This window comes from Dermacentor variabilis, chromosome 2 (assembly GCF_050947875.1).
Source record: "Dermacentor variabilis isolate Ectoservices chromosome 2, ASM5094787v1, whole genome shotgun sequence".
Classification (NCBI taxonomy): domain Eukaryota; kingdom Metazoa; phylum Arthropoda; class Arachnida; order Ixodida; family Ixodidae; genus Dermacentor; species Dermacentor variabilis.
Window position 1 is genome coordinate 75,963,212 of NC_134569.1, and position 18,857 is coordinate 75,982,068.

General features: G+C 41.9%; 1 protein-coding gene across 3 annotated transcripts; it reads right to left on the minus strand.

Annotated features, from left to right (window-relative positions):
* Nucleotides 1-1,558: 1,558 nt before the first annotated feature.
* LOC142572119 (rhodanese domain-containing protein CG4456-like) lies at nt 1,559-18,809 on the minus strand. 3 transcript variants are annotated; one of them, XM_075681007.1, is made up of 5 exons: nt 18,581-18,809; nt 18,194-18,254; nt 17,657-17,818; nt 9,243-9,405; nt 1,559-1,731 (listed from the first exon to the last, which is right to left on the minus strand). In XM_075681007.1, exons 3-5 carry the CDS (start codon nt 17,808-17,810, stop codon nt 1,587-1,589), a joined length of 462 nt encoding a protein of 153 aa, XP_075537122.1. In that variant the 5' UTR covers nt 17,811-17,818; nt 18,194-18,254; nt 18,581-18,809; the 3' UTR covers nt 1,559-1,586. The 3 variants fall into 3 exon arrangements, with proteins under 3 accessions (XP_075537122.1, XP_075537123.1, XP_075537121.1); XM_075681008.1 differs by lacking the exon at nt 18,581-18,809 and adding an exon at nt 18,350-18,451; XM_075681006.1 differs by lacking the exon at nt 18,581-18,809 and having other exon boundaries at nt 18,194-18,343.
* Nucleotides 18,810-18,857: the final 48 nt, after the last annotated feature.

Genomic DNA, 18,857 nt, shown 5'->3' on the forward strand with positions numbered 1-18,857 from the left:
TGTGAAAAATTCATGTTGTAGGACACTCCTAAGGCAGTACCTCACAACTTCGAGTGTATGACCGAAATTTCCATTGGGCCTGGTGAGGGGCTGTTTAAGGTGACATCAAAGAGGAATACTTAACTGTATTAGTAAATGACGCTTTTGTTAGATTTACCTTGACCACGTTGAGTTTTCCAACCAGTGCTAAAATCAGCATGCATGAGAACTTTTCAATAGCATCCCAATAATTCTGATGCAACCACCATGGCTGAGAATTGAGCCCATCATGTTGAGCCAAGCAGGATGCCATAGCCACTCAGCACTACTGTATGTTCTCAGACAATCATGTGGTTTTGCGTGCATCACTACATCAGTGAGCCTACAACCACAAGAAACTTGTGGTCCCTTGTCTTATAAGCCTGCAATGTAAAAAAAAAAAGTATTTTCAAGTTGCTTCAACATAATAGATGGCCCTTTCTAAGGTAAGCACAGATACTTATAGTTTTCCATGTTACATAAGGTGAAATTGATTTGTACATTTGTGACTAGTTGCAGAGGAGAACAGTTGAAAATTTCAGGAGCTTCTCATTTGCTGCACCACTGCAGGTCGGCATTGCTTTTCTTGCTCGCTCTATTTCAGTGAGAAAAGCCAGTAGCTTCCAGGGGTCTCTGCTTGTAAACAGTGATATGGTGATGCAACATTCGTGAGGTTGGTAATTGTCATTCAACAAGACGCACTGGTGTCACAGCCCGCTAGAGGCTTCAGGAGTCACTAGCATCCCTTTTCATACCGTTCATTTGGAATATGTACTTTCAAAACTGATGGGTCTGCTATCTGAAGATCAATACTGTGCCTCTTGTGCTTGCTGTTACTGCAAAAGCTTTCTCATATATTTAATAATCAAGACATACAGTGGCAGTTTTATAAGTGAACTTACCATGCCAATCATGTTTTTCATGACCAGGCAGTGATTGTTTCCTATTAAGTGAACATAAGCAATTAATTTATCCAGTGTATCACACTATGAAACAGGCCATTTAGTCATCACCCTTGTAAGAATTTTTTTATGGGTGCTACGCATAATAAATAGGCAATCCTCAAACTCTCATCAGTTAGCAGAAAAAGAAACAAAGGGAAGACCAAGCTGAAAGGAAATGCTGGACCTTTTCACCCGTTTGACCCTCATAAAGTGATGTGGTCACCCTTTGCCGAGTTGCACGTTTTATGCTCCACATAACCCAAAATTGGAAAATGATTATACAAGCGTGAAAATGCCTAAGACACAGACCATAGGAGAAGCGGATTTGAAGCACTCACAATGTGATTGTAAACGGAGAGAGGGAGAACGAGAAAATAAAAATGAGCAAGAAAGCCTTATCAGGAAAGGGGATACACTCTAGGATTGCTGCACACTAGATTATGTCCACATACTCGTCCTAGTGTAAAATAACATCTCTAGTTCATACCATCAGATGAAGTTGATGAATTTCACTAAATCTAGTGAGCAATTTTTGATGATGTTTCTGCTTTCTTTCCCTTTGAGTGAAAAATAATGGTAGCTCAAACAACTAAAGCTTTCAGTGAGCAGCATTTATTAATGCAACTAATCATCTGCATCTGAACCAGCACTTTCATCTTCCTCCTTTTTCTTCGCATCACCAGTGCCCTCGGGCCTCTTTTCAGGTCCTTGTGTGAACTCACCATTGTGCAAAACCCAGTCTTGAAAGCTTCCAGGATACACCTTGATTCTGTTGGAAATAGAAACAAAAGTAAAAAGAAGTTGCAGTTATATGGACAGCAGAGTGCTCCGTTACTCGAAAGTACTGATCACCATAAGCTGTCTGTGTAAATGTGTGTCAGGGTGTGTGCATTTATGCCATTATTAGAAGCAAGTTAGCACAAAGTGCTTATTTACATTATGAAATATTTGGCAGGACCCATCTCACGATGGCTGTCGATGGTAATGCATTTAGCATTGAATCAATATAGCGACGCACCATATTGCCACCAGCAAAATGAAAGCATGTATAAGGGGTGTGCTGCAGTCACTCCTCTTTCGCACTTCCCCAAGAACAGTTGGTGCCATTTACCGGCACTTGTGCATGCGAACGCTGAACAATGCTTAATGCGGCAACCAGGCTCGCCTCTCGCGCTTCTTTCTGGACACGCTGCACCATCTAGATGCACTGCCGAGAATTCCACGTCTCAGAGATAAGATGCGTGGCATGCCGGTGCCTGTGAATGCTGAGAATTGAAAAATATCAAAATAATTTCTTTCCATGATGATAGCTGCTATGGTTTTAATTTTCCCAGGCTGCAAAGGAAGCGCGCAAGATTTTAAAAAGGTACCACGTGACTATGCACTAATGGCCATCGGCATAAGTGTCCTCAAACATGCTACCAACAAAGGAATGATGCTGCATGTGTACCGAAGGCATGAATAGGCTACACACACACGCACACATAAAATAATGGGGGGGGGGGGAAATGACCACACCCATCACTTCCTATACATCGCCATCTGCCACCAAAACCTCCTCACCTTTTACAAAGGTTCAAGAATTGCTATGCATTCTTTATCACGTACCCCATCGTTCAAATGACAAGATATCTCGGCAAAAATGGAAGCCAGGACTATGGTATTTGATCCATCTTTGTTGCTCAAGGCTGTTTACATCATCGGTCTGCATGCAGCATCAATAATTCATTCTCTGCATGTTTGAGGGCACTAATGTCCCTCTGCATGAGCACACAGTTATGCGGTACTTTTTCAAATGTTGCCTGCTTTCTTTGAAGCTAGGAAAAATTAAAACCACAGCAGCTATTATCACAGAAAAATAATTTGGAAATTTCTCAATGAGATCTATTTCCGCATTGAAGATTTTGCATTTAGATTAATGCTTTAGAAGTTGGTTAATTAATTGTTGTTCATTAATTACCTAAGCCAAGTAAAAAGTAGCAAATTCAAAGTAAAAGATACTTTGAATTGCTCAAGAGGACAGTGAATAATATTAAGTCAGTTGCATTCTAGTAACTCACACATGAATTTTTTAATGTTTGGCCTGACTTAGCTGAAACACCCTGTATGTACGCATTGTCAGATATTCAGTGACCCAAGTTGGTCTTACGGTTGCTTTCAAACCATGTTCCCCCTGCACAGTAGCTCGATGCACAACGCATTATACTATGGACTATCTAGTGACCCAGGTAGGTGGGAAAATGGTTAGATACATAAATAAAACATGCATAAATATATAATTGGCCACCAGAAAGTGTGTGAAGTACCCTAAGAATGCCAATGCATTAAAAAACTAATTTCACAAAACCAAGATAAGGACAGAGGAAGTGAGATGCACAAGTGCTGAATTATTAACGCATTAGCGTTCTTAGGGTACTTCACACACTTTCTGGGGGCTATGTTTGTTTGTTTCTATCCATGTATGTTTGTATCTAGCAATTTTCCCACCTACCTGGGTCACTGGCTAATCCGCGGTGAAATGGGTAGCACATTGGGCTGTTATGCTGAGGAAACATGGTTTGAACCCAACCATTGAACCAACTTGTGTTACTGAGTATGTGGCAATGTGCACATACGTGCCGCTTTTCAACGAATCTCTTCCAGTCGACAAGGGGCACTGTAGATGCAAGACTTGGTAGGTAATGCTGTGAGAAAGCTCTCTGACGCTGACTTGGAGCACTGGGTACGTGCCACTCTATATGTGGTGGTCTTCAATGAACGTCTTTGATCCAACTTGGGTCACTGGATGTGTGCCAGTAGCTGTGTGCCGCTCTTCAATGAAAGCCTTTGACACCAACTTGTGAAACTAGCTATGTGCCACTGGGAATATGCTGCTGCACAATGACAAAAAAGATCCCTTACATTTTTCTGACGCTGAGCGGAATCCAACCCACATCACAAGGGTTCCTCAAGGACAGCAACCCGATGACTTAGCAGGCTGCACCACAAGTGCAATGGGCATGTGCCGCTTTTCAATGACCTTCTTGCTAGCTTGGTTCACTGAGTATGTGCCACTGAGTGTGTGGCCAGTGAGGGAATAATTCTCAACGTTTGCAGGCACTGATCCGCCACACCTCTCGTCTCAGAGGCCGTGTACACATTTCTCAGCAGCGCCACTAGATGGCGCACAGTGTACAGAAATGCGAGAGAGGAGCCCGGTTGCCGTATGACGTGTTTCTCAGTGTTCGCGTGCATCGGCACACCATGCATTTTGGAGGCCACATGCAGGCTTTGCGGCGATAGAGCTAGATGGTCCTGATTGTTCTTAGGGAAGCACAAAAGAGGAATCTCACTGCAGTACTCGCCTCATACATAACCCGTTTTGACAGAAGCAATACGTTTCGTCACTATATTGATATAATGCTAAACGCACAATCATCGACAGACGTCATGAGGTTGGTTCCGCTAAATGTTATTTTTCGTCATGCACCCAACATGCCCTGACTGCTCTCATTGACTTATTACATTGTTAACATTGTGCTGATACAAGTCGCTATCACCATGTTTCTCACACCTTCCTCACTACTAGTTCCGAGTTTAAGTAACTGTCATCTTACTCTTTCTATATTCCTCAAGATAATTTTCTCAGAAATGTATAGGAAAAAACTGATTTGCATCCTGTTCTCTCAGGAGGCAGGTGAAAAATCATGCCACCAGTCATTTTACTGCAAAAATAACTTTTTTGGCCCAACATCCCCACTGATGTACAATTATTTTCTCTGGATGAAGCAGGCAAGTATACTGCATCCAAACATGTATTTAAAAAAAAAAATAAACCACAAAATGCCTCACCAATGCAGAATTTGAGCAGAAAAGAGCCACAGACCTTTATGGTAGACATTTGATGGGTTTTACAAGAGACTTTCACAGAAAATACGCAGCAAAATATATAATGTAACCAGTATATATGGAATGGTATCCCATATGCAATAAAGAAAAGTAAGAACTTTTCAAGTGCCTTGAAAAAGTCAGATTAAATAAGAAAAATTCATCATTGATATGATGTATACACAGCACCATATATTGTTTACCTTGAAAACATTTTTGTTTCTTATTGCACTGTCATGAATGTTCTGCATATGAGCACAACATGCCTTCAAATTCTTGCACACATGTATGCATGTACATCTCTGAGCAAAGGTGTACAGACCACAAGGTTACTGAAAGAAATGAATTTCTTCATAATTAACATGCCTAAACTGAAATTAAGAGTATAGCAGAAAGTTTAAAATGCCAAGTTTGGACTGCATTCCTCAATTTCAAGTTACAGCCACAGGCAGAGAAGAAAATTGGCTTTATGGCGCATTCTGTGGTCTGTGTACTTTTTGCTCATGGGTGTATGTGAAAATCATAGTTCTGATTTTCTTTTCTCAGTTTATCTAGTCTAGAGCCCGTACCAGATATTTGATCAATGTTATTCGTGCACCACTTGAAACAAGGACTGGAGAACGAAAGACACATGTACTTGTGTCTGGCGTTCCCCAGTCCTCGTTTCAAGTGGCATGCAAATAACAATGATCATGAATTGTAACCAACGAACCCAAACCAGTATCCTACTCAGATACTTGAGTTAATAGAATACCTCTATACAAATCGCATAACCCAGTAACTAGCGGTCATGATAAGTGCTCACGTGAAATACATAGCTAAGTTGCATGCATATCTTGAGAGTATAAGAAATGAATTATTTAAAAAAGATGCAGATATCAAAAGAATGCTATGGTGCACCAAAGGTCTGTTTTCGTGCACTGGCCACACACAAACATGCACAAGGTGCTAACCTGTAAAACACAGCTTTGTAGCATGCTACAGAATTTGAAGGACGATGAACTGAAGGACAAAAGAAGACAGTGATCATGCTTAAAGGGACACTAAAGCGAAACAATAAATCAGTTTAGACTAATGAAGCATTGTTTGAGAACCCTGCAGGCAGTCATTTCAAAAAAATAGTTTGATTATTAGATGAGAAAATGAAGGTCCAAGTATCAGTATTTGAATTACACGCCAAAACCCCAGTGCCGGTACGTCAACATGACGTCAGGGATTCCAAAGTATGTTTTCGCATTTGGGCCGCATTGGCTGAATAAAGGTTCCCGAAACTTGCCGTGTTTTATATTTGGTTTCTTTAGAACACAACGTAGTCAATCTGTACCGCTATATATAATTAGTAGGCCCTAGAAGATGCCATCAAAATTCAAGACGTCACAACCCCCAGGCGCGGGAACTTAAGTAGGCGACGCTACCATTATTTCATTGTTGTGCTTTTTCTGGCTTACCAAACATCTTATCGTTGTAAGAGTGGTGTTTTTGGGGTTGTAGAACAGTAATTTACTGATGGAGAAGAAATCATTTTTCACTTTAGTGTCCCTTTAAGACAAGAAGTTAGCACTGTAGTACTCACAGCAAGCTTTGCTATCCATAGCCAATAGCCTTATTTGCTTTTATGTGCTCTTCCTAATAGATAAAGTACCACTTCAAGAAGCCAAACTGGCAAGAACTTGTTTCTGTAGTGTGTTTGCAAGAACTGCCGTTTTTTGCTTGTGCCCTTGCTGAACAGTGCAAGTTACCTTGGACTGAAAAATTTGCTCACTGCATATACAAAACTTGCACCATTCTGTCAGAAAGGAAAAAGGTTGTCAGGTCAGTCTCGTCTAGTGAGCTGTCTCTTTGAACAACTTCCTTTAAAAGGCCTCTTAATCTTGATTCATAAGACATTTTGTTCTAAATGCCAACTATTAAAAACGCCAGATATTAAAAAAAGCATTGCAGGTGTTTTCCTAAAAGTGCATCATCAAGAAAATTAGAAACACCAGCAAAGCTCCATTGCGTGCTTGCCACCACTCCCTCCCCTCATAGCTCAACCTTGTCCCCAACATGTTTTGGCATATGCCATCAGCATGAACTGAAACACAAACAAGGAAGAATTATTTGGCGTACTTTCTGCATGACAAATAAAAAATGTGGTGTGTTTACGACTCCTAAGCAACACATGGGTTATGAGAGATGCAGCAGGAGAGATACTCTCGATTAAGTTAAAACCTTTGCAGTTCTTTAACATGCACCTACATCTAAGCAGACGAGCATTTTTACATTATACCACTACATGAACATGGCTGTAGCAGCCAGGAATCAAAGCTCTGATCTTGTGCTGAGCAGAAGAACCCCATAGCCATGCACCATGGCAGTTTTCTCTGCACAGTAATCATTTATGCAATATGTGATTGCTACTGCTGGGCCAGAGGATTATCCTTTACCGCTGTGTCTGATAATGCTGTTGGGCAAAATGATTGCTAGCCCCTAATTCATTTACAAGAAGTGAGGCAACATCAACTGCTGGACACCAATTCGTTGACTGAGGGACTCCAGGATGTACGTTTCCAAGGGAATGGAATGTGACCTGTTCTGATAGTGTGTGACCAGCACACCTGTATTGCCGCCCATTTGTAGACTGGTTGCATGCAATGATTGCAAGCAAGCGCAAGCTTGTGGAGTGAGGCTAGCAAGTAGAAAGTGACCAGCGAAGAATATTTATGGTTGTGCTGACCCATCATTAAATAAATTATGCCAGTCACTGCTGTCTGTAAACATGCATCTTAGTTGTTGAGGCTATGAGGTCTACTAATGAAGGGTCAATGATTGCTTTATGGCTAGTAAGGACACAAAGTCCAGGCAACATACAGCTGAATCTCTATAACAAATGAAGTTGCATCCAATACATGCATTCTTTATATCCAATGTTCTTTGTAAGCATATATTCATGACATTCTGATATCAGTGAGAAATATCGTAAGTTTATTTTGTAATATCTTATAATTTATTATATCCCTGTCAGTTTTATCAAGGTTCAACTGTACTTCTACATAAAGTGAGCAGTTGTATAGGTCCTTTTCATGAGGATGCTGCCATCATGGGAAAATAGTGCCATAAAGCTGGGCTTAGTCACCATTTGCAATGATTCGATTATGAAGGATGGTGTAGTGGGGTACTTAGGATTAATTTTGACCAGTGGCATAGCCAGGGTGTTCCACATTGGGCACATGACGCCCCCCAGAAACTTCTGCGTACCAAAATGCTACCTGCCTCCCCGCTGCCTCTGGAAAGATCCCTGTCACAAACGCTATCACTTAATAGGGTATATGCTTTGCTACACAAATTTCTGCAAAGAACTGTCCCTCAGTTAATTGGTATTTACCAAAACATGCAGACTGCTGGAAAGGCATGCATAAGAAAATACTGATTCTGCATGCCATAGAGTTTCTCACTACATTACCTAGAGGGAAATCTGGCGCTGCTGCGCTGTGGTATGCATGGGAATGCCGATATATTGTGACTTCGGATTGGCATCGTTCTCGGAGAGACAGAACACTTTGAAGACGCGCTTGGCAAGTACCGTTCCATCTGTCACAATGATTTATTTTCTACTAAAACAGCATGTGAAAAGCGGTATTAGCTTTATTATTACACGAAAACATGTTTTGTTAACTATGAGAACTTGTTATTGCGTGTACGACTATATGTTACGTAAAAAGTATCAGCGGGCTGCTAAAGTTGGAGGACAGACGACAAGGTTCGTGCTCGCTTTGAAACAGTTGGTCGTCTGTTCTTGCTTTTCTTCGCTTGGTCATGCATTGTAGGTGAGTAAAGGTGTAATATGCATGAATGGAAACATTTTATGAAGATTTTACTTTGAGAATGTGTTATTTGTGTAGCCATATCCACGTTTTAGACGAAGCCTCTTACAACACCAGCCAACACAAGCCTCGCAGACACATATACTGTCATTCCCATGACGGCACGGTGCCCCCTTAAGAAACTCCCATAGACGGTGTTACCAGATTTCCCTCTAGGTGTTATAGTGAGAAACTCTATGGCGCATGCATACCAACATTTCAAAATATTAATTTCAGGGATGTGCTGCCCTGTATGCAATAATTACATGGTGCATATTATTGTAAAGTTGTAACAGGAGAGTTAGCATGTTTCAATCACTTTAATTTTAATCAGTTTTACAAGCATGCGCTATGGCATACACTTGCAGGTCGTGATTCTTCTAACTTGACCATCTTGTCAGAGTGAAAAAATTTCGATTGAAGCTAGAGAAACTTGCATGGCATGCATGCTGCTGAAATGCGAGCTGACTTGTGTGTCAAGATGTTTAAGATGATCCTGACTTGTTTCTCTGCGTAATGCACCTTGATTACTCAATATTCATGAGCCTATCAGGAAGCCCTCTAAACTCACTTGTGATAGGTGCCCAATTCCTGTAGTTTCTCTGCAGCCATCACTGCCCTTCTTCCAGAGCGACAGCTAAAGATGACATCCTTCTTGGGGTCGGGCTTGTCAGCATTGTAATGAAGCTTGAATTGCTCAGGATTCATCACAAATGCTTGCTGCACATCTCTCACTGCAATAGTAATAACAATAAAAAACACAGTAAAAGAATTTAATTCATTTGAAAAGACCAAAAACCTAACTTTCAAACAAATTATTTCTGGGATATTGGGCCCATAATTTTTATTGAGAAAAGTGGCGCAAATTAAAGAAGAAAATGGACAAAGTGAAAAAACAGAAACTGCTCTTCCTGTTCTTTAATTTCGTCCATGTTGTTTCTTTTATTTTTGCAGAACTTTTTCGATTCTAAATTAGGAAGCTTTACAGTGAAAGAGTTATAACGAGACATAAAGGCACAATTAGCCTTCCAAAATACATACCTTCAGCCTTCAGTGCCAACGTTGAGTGAGCAGACACTTTACTGTATGTAAAGAGCTCTGAGCTCATTACAAGGAGCTCTTTCCTCTAACAAATAAACAAACAAACGATGCAGATTGCACACACTGTGGGAATCAATGTAATTGAAGCTTTCTGCGCTGTTTGCGTTCATTGACAGTATTTGGCGGTGATGTCGTTGGCATACGACAGTTGTCATAGGCAGAAAGTTTTCTATTTCACGGAGGGGGCTGGGGCCCGACCAGCTTTTCAAACTCCGCACGCCACGCACGCACGCACACACGCACACACACGCACACACACATACACGCACACGCATTCCTTGCACTTGCAGGAACTTCGTGTGACCTCGAAGAATTGTTCACTGAAGGGACAGCCTCATATGAAAATTTACCAGACCTCATAAAAGGAGACAGTTCAGTTTCGTAGCCCGAGTCATCTCGCACCACCAAGAATCTGGCGTCTCTCAGTGGTGTAATCTTCCTTTGTGTTACTGTCATATACTTCACTATAACTAATACTGCTTCGCCTTTCTGGTGAAACTGCAGCCTCTATCTCTCTCTTTCTTTCTTTTTCTGCGAGTCCAAGTATAAGCGCTGCTGTGCATGACTGCCGTTGATTCTGATTTCGAGTGAATCCGGCTTGGCCTCATTTCGGTTACTGAGTGAACTAAACAGGGTGCTCCAACTATCATGCACCAAAACTTAAAAGAGAGCAGTTGCGTTACTCAAAGAAAACCTGGTGCATATTGTTTCCAGTACAGTGGAGTAGCCGGCAGTAATTCTTTTGTTACTGAGATTTAATTTGGTGATTGCAATAAATTATCTAACTCAAGAACTACTGTCCTAATTATTAAAGTGTCAATGAGGCATTTAGGCACCCCCAAATGATATGTAACTGAGATGTCTTCAGCGACATATTAATTATGTACAATTCTTTTCCGACTGGCAAAGAAATCTCACGAAATATGAAAAATACCATGTGACTATGCTCCCATCCGCATTATAAAGCAGCGCCCTCAAATAAGCTGATTGAAAGCAACTGCATTGCCTGTTGCAAACTCGAAGAGACAGTGCATCACCTTGATAATGGCACGGAAAGAGCACCAACAGCAGGTTTCGTGACTTTGCAGCTATTCCTTCCTCTCATATTTACGTCACACTTAATATTCGTCTCTCAAGGCTGACTGATCACATTGATAACAAAAGCCCCTTGATAATGCAACCAAAGTGGCACTCTGACCACTCACAAAGTGTGAAAAGCAATCGGCATAGAATGCTCCAAAATCCCGGCTTTGCTCACACCGCATCGAAAGAGTGCACGTGCAGCTATATTTCACGCCAGGAACTTGCTTCGGACCAAAGCCAAATTAAAGTGACGGTTTTATTTTTCATGAGAGTGTATATGTGCTGCAAAAACAGGGTTACTGAAAGAGATAAAAGCAAAATAAACAGACCAGGAAGCGACCCACGTGTATAGAAAAGGCAAAACCGATACGTTCAACAAAGTAAATATACCACTTCTAAATGAGTCAAATTGGCAACTGGGATGCCTGCACACCAAAAACAGATTTCAGTGCGCTCTTATTACCTTGAATTTGTAAGCACCGTTGAACACCCGCTGCTGCCTAGTGAAATAGTGTTCGAATAGGTCTCTGTCACAGTGCGGCATTATTCGATTCGGTGAAGCACCATTCAACGGGCGCCAAAAGGTTGTAGAAATAGAAACCGACGAGCAAGACGGTTATTGCCGGCCACTCGGGCAAACGGCTGAAAGAAGTCGAAGGCAGGTTTAGAGATTATTGTCTTTTTGTCGTCGGCGCAACCTTAACGCCCCGATGGCTTTTTGTAGGAAGCCCTGTGTATTTTCTGCCACGCGCGTGGCATTGAGAAGCTTTCTAAGAAAGCAGGGGTGTGAATACTCCGAAATATGTGGTGTCTCTGTGCAATCCTGTGTCCACAAAGTGCTGACAGTGTATTGTGCCAATGGCTGCCATCGTTTCTCCTGTGTTTGTGAACGAACAATAGAGGTCCACCATGGACTCAAGGGTGTGCGTGTGTGGTGCAATACAAATGCACAACCTCTAACAGCAGTGGGGAATCACCCACTCCCTTGCCCCTAATCAAAAGGGGCACGGCCAAGACCTTGGGAGAAGCCGGGATATGGGTGAACTTGATTGGATCGTCAGCAAGACCTGCCCCGTTCCCTAACGCAGGCAACTAGGCAAAGGAGAAGTTATTTAAATGCAGGCTTTAGACCGAGCTAAGCAGTCTAGAAGCTGAGCCTATAATCTGCTGAAAAGCGTCAAGAAGCTAGTGCCGTCCAGTATCGCCTGGGCCGCCTAGCCATGTCTTAACTGCGAGTTACTATTGATGTAAGAGACGACAAACCAACGTCTGCAATGAAGCTCACGGTAGTTCTCAAGTTAGCTCAACCTGCTTGAGGGAAGACGTCAGACTCCCGGGAAACCCAGCCTAGCAATCACATCCATCGCAACGAGATTGGCTTGCCAGCATTCTTTGGGAAAGCTCTGCTGTCAACTCCACGCTTTATGGACTTGCTGCAGCTACGGGTGACAAGCCGTGACAGTCTCCTTCTGCAGCTATGCAGTAATGAGTCCGCTTTATCACATCTTCAGTCGCTTTCTTGATGACCGATGCTGGAATTCTATGGCAGACATCCATTATCCTTGCCTTAAGCTAATCTGACATCCGTCTTAATCATGTAAGCACAATCTTTCACATAACCCCAAAGAAAGAAATCGAGTGGAGAGAGGTCAGGTGACCTAGCCGGCCAATTTACAGGCCTGTGCCTTCCAAACTATTGCGCATGGAAAGTCGCATCCAGCCTGTTTCGTGTCTGGTTGCTGCTGTGTGCGGGTGCCCCATCTTGCTGATACCACGGAAGTGGAAGACGTGACAGCGAGACTTCGCTGTGAAACTCATCCACCACTCCTTCAAGGATTTCATCCACATAACACTATCCAGTCAGTGTGTGATCGTAGAAGATGGGACTGATTATAGCACCGGTGCAAATTTTGCACCACATATTGAACAACCATGGGTACTGGTGCCGATTGCGCTTTACCCAGCGTGGACTTGAATCCCTCCAATAGTGCGCATTATGCAAATTTACTGGGGCATTTCTGCAAAAATTGGCTTCATCTTTGCACGTGATATTACTGAAAAAGTCCAGTGATTCATCGGCTTTTGTGAGGACCTAATTCAAGAAGTATAGACAATCCTACAAGTCCCTATCTTTCAAGCGTTGGTGCTGATTAAGGTGGTACGGGTGAAAAGCTGTCATATAGAATCCTCCAAACTGATGACTTGGAAATTGGTACCTGGGTGGCCATGTCCTGCACGCTGGCATGAGGGTTTTAGGCCATAAATGCTATAAAATCCATGCGTAGGCTAGGACTCAAAGATGGATTCCTCTGCCGCTGTTTCTTTAAGCTGTCGGTTTGTCTCAGGTTTTCATCATTTCTGATGATCGTTCATGCGTTTGGTTTACCACCACACTTTCATGACTGGTATATTCTTGCAGCCTTCCTGTTTTTGCCACTTGCAGCTCCCAAGGCAAGGATAATGTTTGCCTTCTGCTCAATAGTGAAAGACATGGCTACTGCGACGAAACAAAATGCACTTTTATACCTCTGCACTGATGTTTTCAATTCGCTTTTGTGGTGATAGGCTTCGTGGCAAAAAAGAAAAAAGAAAAGAAAAGAAGCATCCATGCACTTTAGATAGATCTGTGACCTGTAGATCCATGATCTACGCTAAGACAACAGCTATCACAGCTGTTTCCAACTAACACCAAACGCGACCTGTTACTACGGCTGGGGAGTGACAGATAAGGCACTAACTCGATCACAACGTTTTTCTTTATTTCCTTCTGGCTAACTGAGAGGGAGCTTGTTCGAGGGTGCTGCTTTATGTTGTGGGTGGGAGTGCAGTCATATGGTATTCTCCATATTTTGCGGGGTTTATTTATCAGTCGGAAAAAGTTAGTATGCAATTAGTATGTCGCTGAAAATACCACAGTTAGATGCCCCTTGGCGGTGCCTACAAAAGCCTCACTGACACTTTGACAATTAGGATAGTATGTCCCGAGTTAGACAGTTATTTGCCATTACCTAACTTAATCTCAGTAACGCAAAAATTATTGGCAAGTACTCCACTGTACTGGAAACAATATGCACTAGGTATTCTTCGAGGAATACATCGCTCTTTTTTTTAAAATCTTGCTGCATGATAGTTAATTGGGAAACTTTGTATATATTTATGACCTCTGCGTGCAAGTGACAATGTTTTGATCCCTAATAAATGTTGTAAATTACTAGAAATCTTGTTTTCCTTCATGAATCACCAGCACTGCTTATTGGAAAGACAAGTAATACTGAGACACATATCATTCACGCGCATTTTACACATCTTTTATGAAAGACTCTGCTGAAGGGGTCACTGAAGTCTATACGTTTTTTTCAGGGTCAAAGAAGTATGCAAAGCAATTTTAAGTGAGGCGAATATACAGTAACATATTCATTCTCTAGGAATAGGCTATCCATACCTTTAAAAATAATTGTTAATTGGCTACCTCTTCCTCTTTTAAATAAAGAATAAAATTTGTCCTGTGTATATATATAAATATATTGTGTATGTGCATGGTACTTATACAGTGGAAATTTAAAACACTGTTGAAGTGAGAAAATCAGGCTGAGGTAGCCGCCGTCAATGCTTCCAATGCACTTGTCCTCCTATTGTCAGGATTTGCAAAAGTGAAACAATCAATCAAAAGCTGTGCATGTCTGAGCCAACAGTGATGCAGTAAGCTATTAGCCACAATAAATTTTTAAGTGAAAAGTTAGAGGAAAGTCAAAAGAAACCTCAAATTATGTGGGGTGACAAAACTCTGGTAATGACACTTGAGGTGTGTGTGTGGAGAGGGGGAGAGGGGCGAGCTAGGCTTCAGCATCGCTGGGGCGGGGCTCTGCTCCTCCCGGAAAACTTTGGAGGGTGCTCAGGCCCCGCCTATGAAAGTTGTGATGTGATATTATATGTTACCTTGCCTGCATCACTGGTACACCACTTGTGTTTGTCCACATAGTACCCAGAACACAGAGAGATGTGGCATTCATTCACTCATTCCTTTACTGATGAGAGCATAAATGAGCAATGCTTTCTGACAATGCATGTTCTTTCTCCTGTGTCATGTTAGGTGAACTGCCAGGAGTGCAAGAGGGGTAAGGTTAATCACCCAATTCCTGAATTCGTGGGCACGGGATCCAGTTGTACCCATCCCTTGCCTCCTCTCTCTAGCATTCGCCCTGCCTCCTCCCTGGGCTGTATTTACAGTCAACTCCTGCAATGCTTTTGCGGGAGATCATGTCTAATTATGGTGTCCAGAGGGCATTGTTACATCCTGCAGGGAGCTTCAGAGGTCATTGAGGTCGCCTATCTTGTCTCCCGCGTCAGTGCCGTGAGCGCTCAAAGACCCCCTGACGCACGGCATGCAAGGCAGCTGCAGCAGCAGCAGTGCAAAAGTTGAAGGAAGAGGCAAAGAAAGCTTTGCTTCAAAAAGGCAGTATACTGATGCATACACTTATGTCTAATCATATTTTAATGATAGATGAAAGCGAAAGAAAAACTTAAAAATAATTTACTTCCCATTATCACAGTGAAAAAGAATCTTTAGCATCTGCAAGCAAAAGTTAGTTGTGCTATGATATCTCGAGACTGCCAATGCTGCAGTCTCGAGTCTTTCTGCAAGTTCCGTAGAAAATGAGATAATCTGTACATGCATGTTCTCAGGAAAGAGTCAAATCATATCACAGACATGCTCCTCTTTGGTATTACATGGTGACTTGGGTTAGGCAACATGCTAACCTCATTCGTTATAGAGAAATACTGTGGATATGCCTAACTCATTCACCAGCAGGAAAAGGGTTCATGCTCAACATGGCTAAGGGGCACTAAAGAGGAACACTAAGTTTATAATGATAAAGTATTGCTTCAAAACAATATTTTCACTAATTTTGTGGTATAGGTTGATCATTAGAAGAGAAAAGGCCAACATTCTATTCTTAAATTTTCAGGGTGATGTCATGAATTTCAGGGTGATGTCATGAATTTCAAAGTATTTTTTGTACTTTAAGCTGTTGTGGCTTACTAAAAGTTATTGAAACATGCTAAGTTCAGTCTTCTGCTCTTTCAGAACACAATGTAGTTCACCTTTGCCGATAAAAATAAAATAACCACGCCCGAGCACACGGCATCAAATGCCATGACATTACGGCAGACTGACGCAGGAACTTCAAGGTGGCGTCACCAACCACCTTTCGTTTTTGCGTCTTTTCTAGATTACCAAGCCTCTTCTCGCAGTAAGAGAGCACTTTTTCTCGTGTAGTGGAGGGATGATTTGCTAATACAGTTCAAATAATATTTCTACTTAGTTTATTTTATTGTGAATCCTTGAGCAGTAACATGAAAAGCTTATAGGCCTTTTGTGGTTGACAAAGAAGAAACGCTGTTGGACATTTGACTTAAGTGTACATGGTCTGTGTGAACCATTGTAGAGGGAGAGTAACTTGAAGAGCAGCCTGTTGCCTTTGCTTGGGTATCATTGTGTTGCACAGGAGAAAAGCTAAAAATACAGTCAGAATTCTTTGTAAGCATGGGTATGTTTTAACCAAGCCTGTGTTTTTCCTTTCATAAACGCAAATGTTGCATATATTTGAATAAGACAGGGCAAATGCGAGAAAAGAGAAAGTGCAATATCAATGGATGCTGGGCATTTATTTCGCTACGTAATAGAGAGAGCAAGAATAAGAATATTCACATGGAACAGAAACGTGCCCTGTGTGGGGAGGGAAGAAGATAAGAGAGCTAAGTATGTCACAGTATGGAAGCCTTGAATGTGAAGCTCCATAGTGTGACAGTGTTAGGAATTAACTGTCGCAACTGTGTATGTAAGCCGAATTTTTATCGGTGTGAAGTGCTAAAAAAAGCACCGATCACAACTTACGTGGGAGATTATTGAAGCTGATCTCATAGCAAGGGCTGGCAGCATGTGTGTTAGCGTGCCATCTTTGTGCCTATCGCCACAGGAAGAAAGATTTTTTGATCAGTTTAACCTCACATGACAGAATTGCGCGTTCTGTGACTCATGATTGTGTAGCCTTTTATTGGTGTGATGCTCTGTGAAGTGTTGTGATGACATGTCCTGATGCTTTCTTGTAGCTATATATTTTGTTCAACCTGCCAATAAACCAGTCCGAAGTCAGCACGCTGTTCCTTTATCTGGCCAGCTCGGCTTGTTTCTTCCTTTCTATGTTGCACTGTACCAGTTTTAGAATGCATGACAATGGGCGTTCGGGGAGGCCATGCGAGTTGCTGACTGACAACAACATGGTACAGGGGCATTACAAATTTAGTGTGCTGCGATGGGACAAATGTCTGAACCGGTGTGGGGACTATGTGGAAAAATAGTGTAAGGTATGTAGAATAGTACATATATTTGTAATTACCTGTATGCAACTTATTCTGGCTAATAAAAATAGGAGCAAGGACTTTCTGATTCACCCTCTTAGATAAAAATAGCTCTATGAACAAGGGTATGCAGGCAAGCCAAAGTATGTTTGACTGTGGCATTAATAAGCACCAGTGATCATATTGCACTCTCATCTAGTGAACTGACGTCTTACTTTCAAAACAGCAGGACATTTGCGATTGTATATACTTAATTGCAACAAGCAATATATATATATATATATATATATATATATATATATATATATATATATATATATATATATATATATATATATATATATTGCGCATAAGAAGAATTTCGCTTACTATAACACATGTATACTAAGAAGTACATGTCCTCTAGTGAAGAACAAAAAGAAAAAAAAAAAGCAAACTTACAAGGAATGTTGATGAAGCCTTTTATTCTACCATCTTCGATGAGTTCCTGCGGGTCGCGGACATCTATCACGGACCCTTTCTTGCCATGATGCTTTAGAACTTCCTGGACTTGTTGAAATTTCACTTCTGGGAACTTAGCCTTCACTTCAGTCATCTCCGGTGCTGAAAAAAAAAGGAGCAAAAAAAAAAAGAAGAAAAAAGAAAGTGATGTTAGAACCATCTTTAGAAACGGCAATTAAACAGATAACCCGGATAACTTCCAGACTCGCCTAAGTTAAATAAACATGTGAGCTAAGGGCGCAATAACCTTAGCCCGTCCTCCTCGAGTATCTCTTCCTTTCGCTATACTCTACTTTCGCTTTTCCTCCTCCCTATAATGTAAGTACAGCTATCGTACTATACTAAATACTAAACTTGTCCTATACACGAATGCTGAAATTCGCTTAGGGCCACGTTAATCGGTAAAGGCACTGACAAAAAAACATACAAAGAAGAAAGTGGCACACAGATGGAATCGTACTCTCGGAATATGCTCACCTGTATGCTTAGTCCTTGGAATTCTGTGCGGCCTTTTGATAACGCGCTGTGTACCATCAGCCTGCCAAAAGAGAAGAAACACAACACAGACGATGAACGTAACTGTGCACCGCATGCTGATCGTCAACAGCAGTCTGTGAACATTCAGGTACGCACGAGGATGCGAATACCCTAAACACGCGCGGTCTTCTTTTTCTTCTACGCCTCTTTCCTGCTGAAACCAAAGGCGCGCGCTAGCTGATACACGAGAACCGGAAAAACAGGAGTTGTCTGGGGAAAGGGTATGGTCCGAACTTCGTTTCGCAGCTTGCGTCATTGGTTGTAACGTCTGCAACAGACTTTCCGTTTGTGTACAGAAAATGAGAGTTTATTTTTCTTGATACTCACGTTACGGTCGACAGACTTCGCGTTCGCCTCGCCGGCAGCTATAACGAGGTTGCAGTGTACAGTGCGCTCGAGCCCAGTACGAAGGTCCTCACAGATATCGATCGGAAGAAAATCTTCCACTCTTCTCAAGAACACATCTAGAAGCTATCAGCGGTTCCGTTGCGACCAAGATTGCGACCTTGAACGCTGCAACAGCCACAGCACACCGCACAACACCGCACGCACGATAAACGCACGACACTTGACCACTCGGCAACACGTACCGGCGGCCGGGATA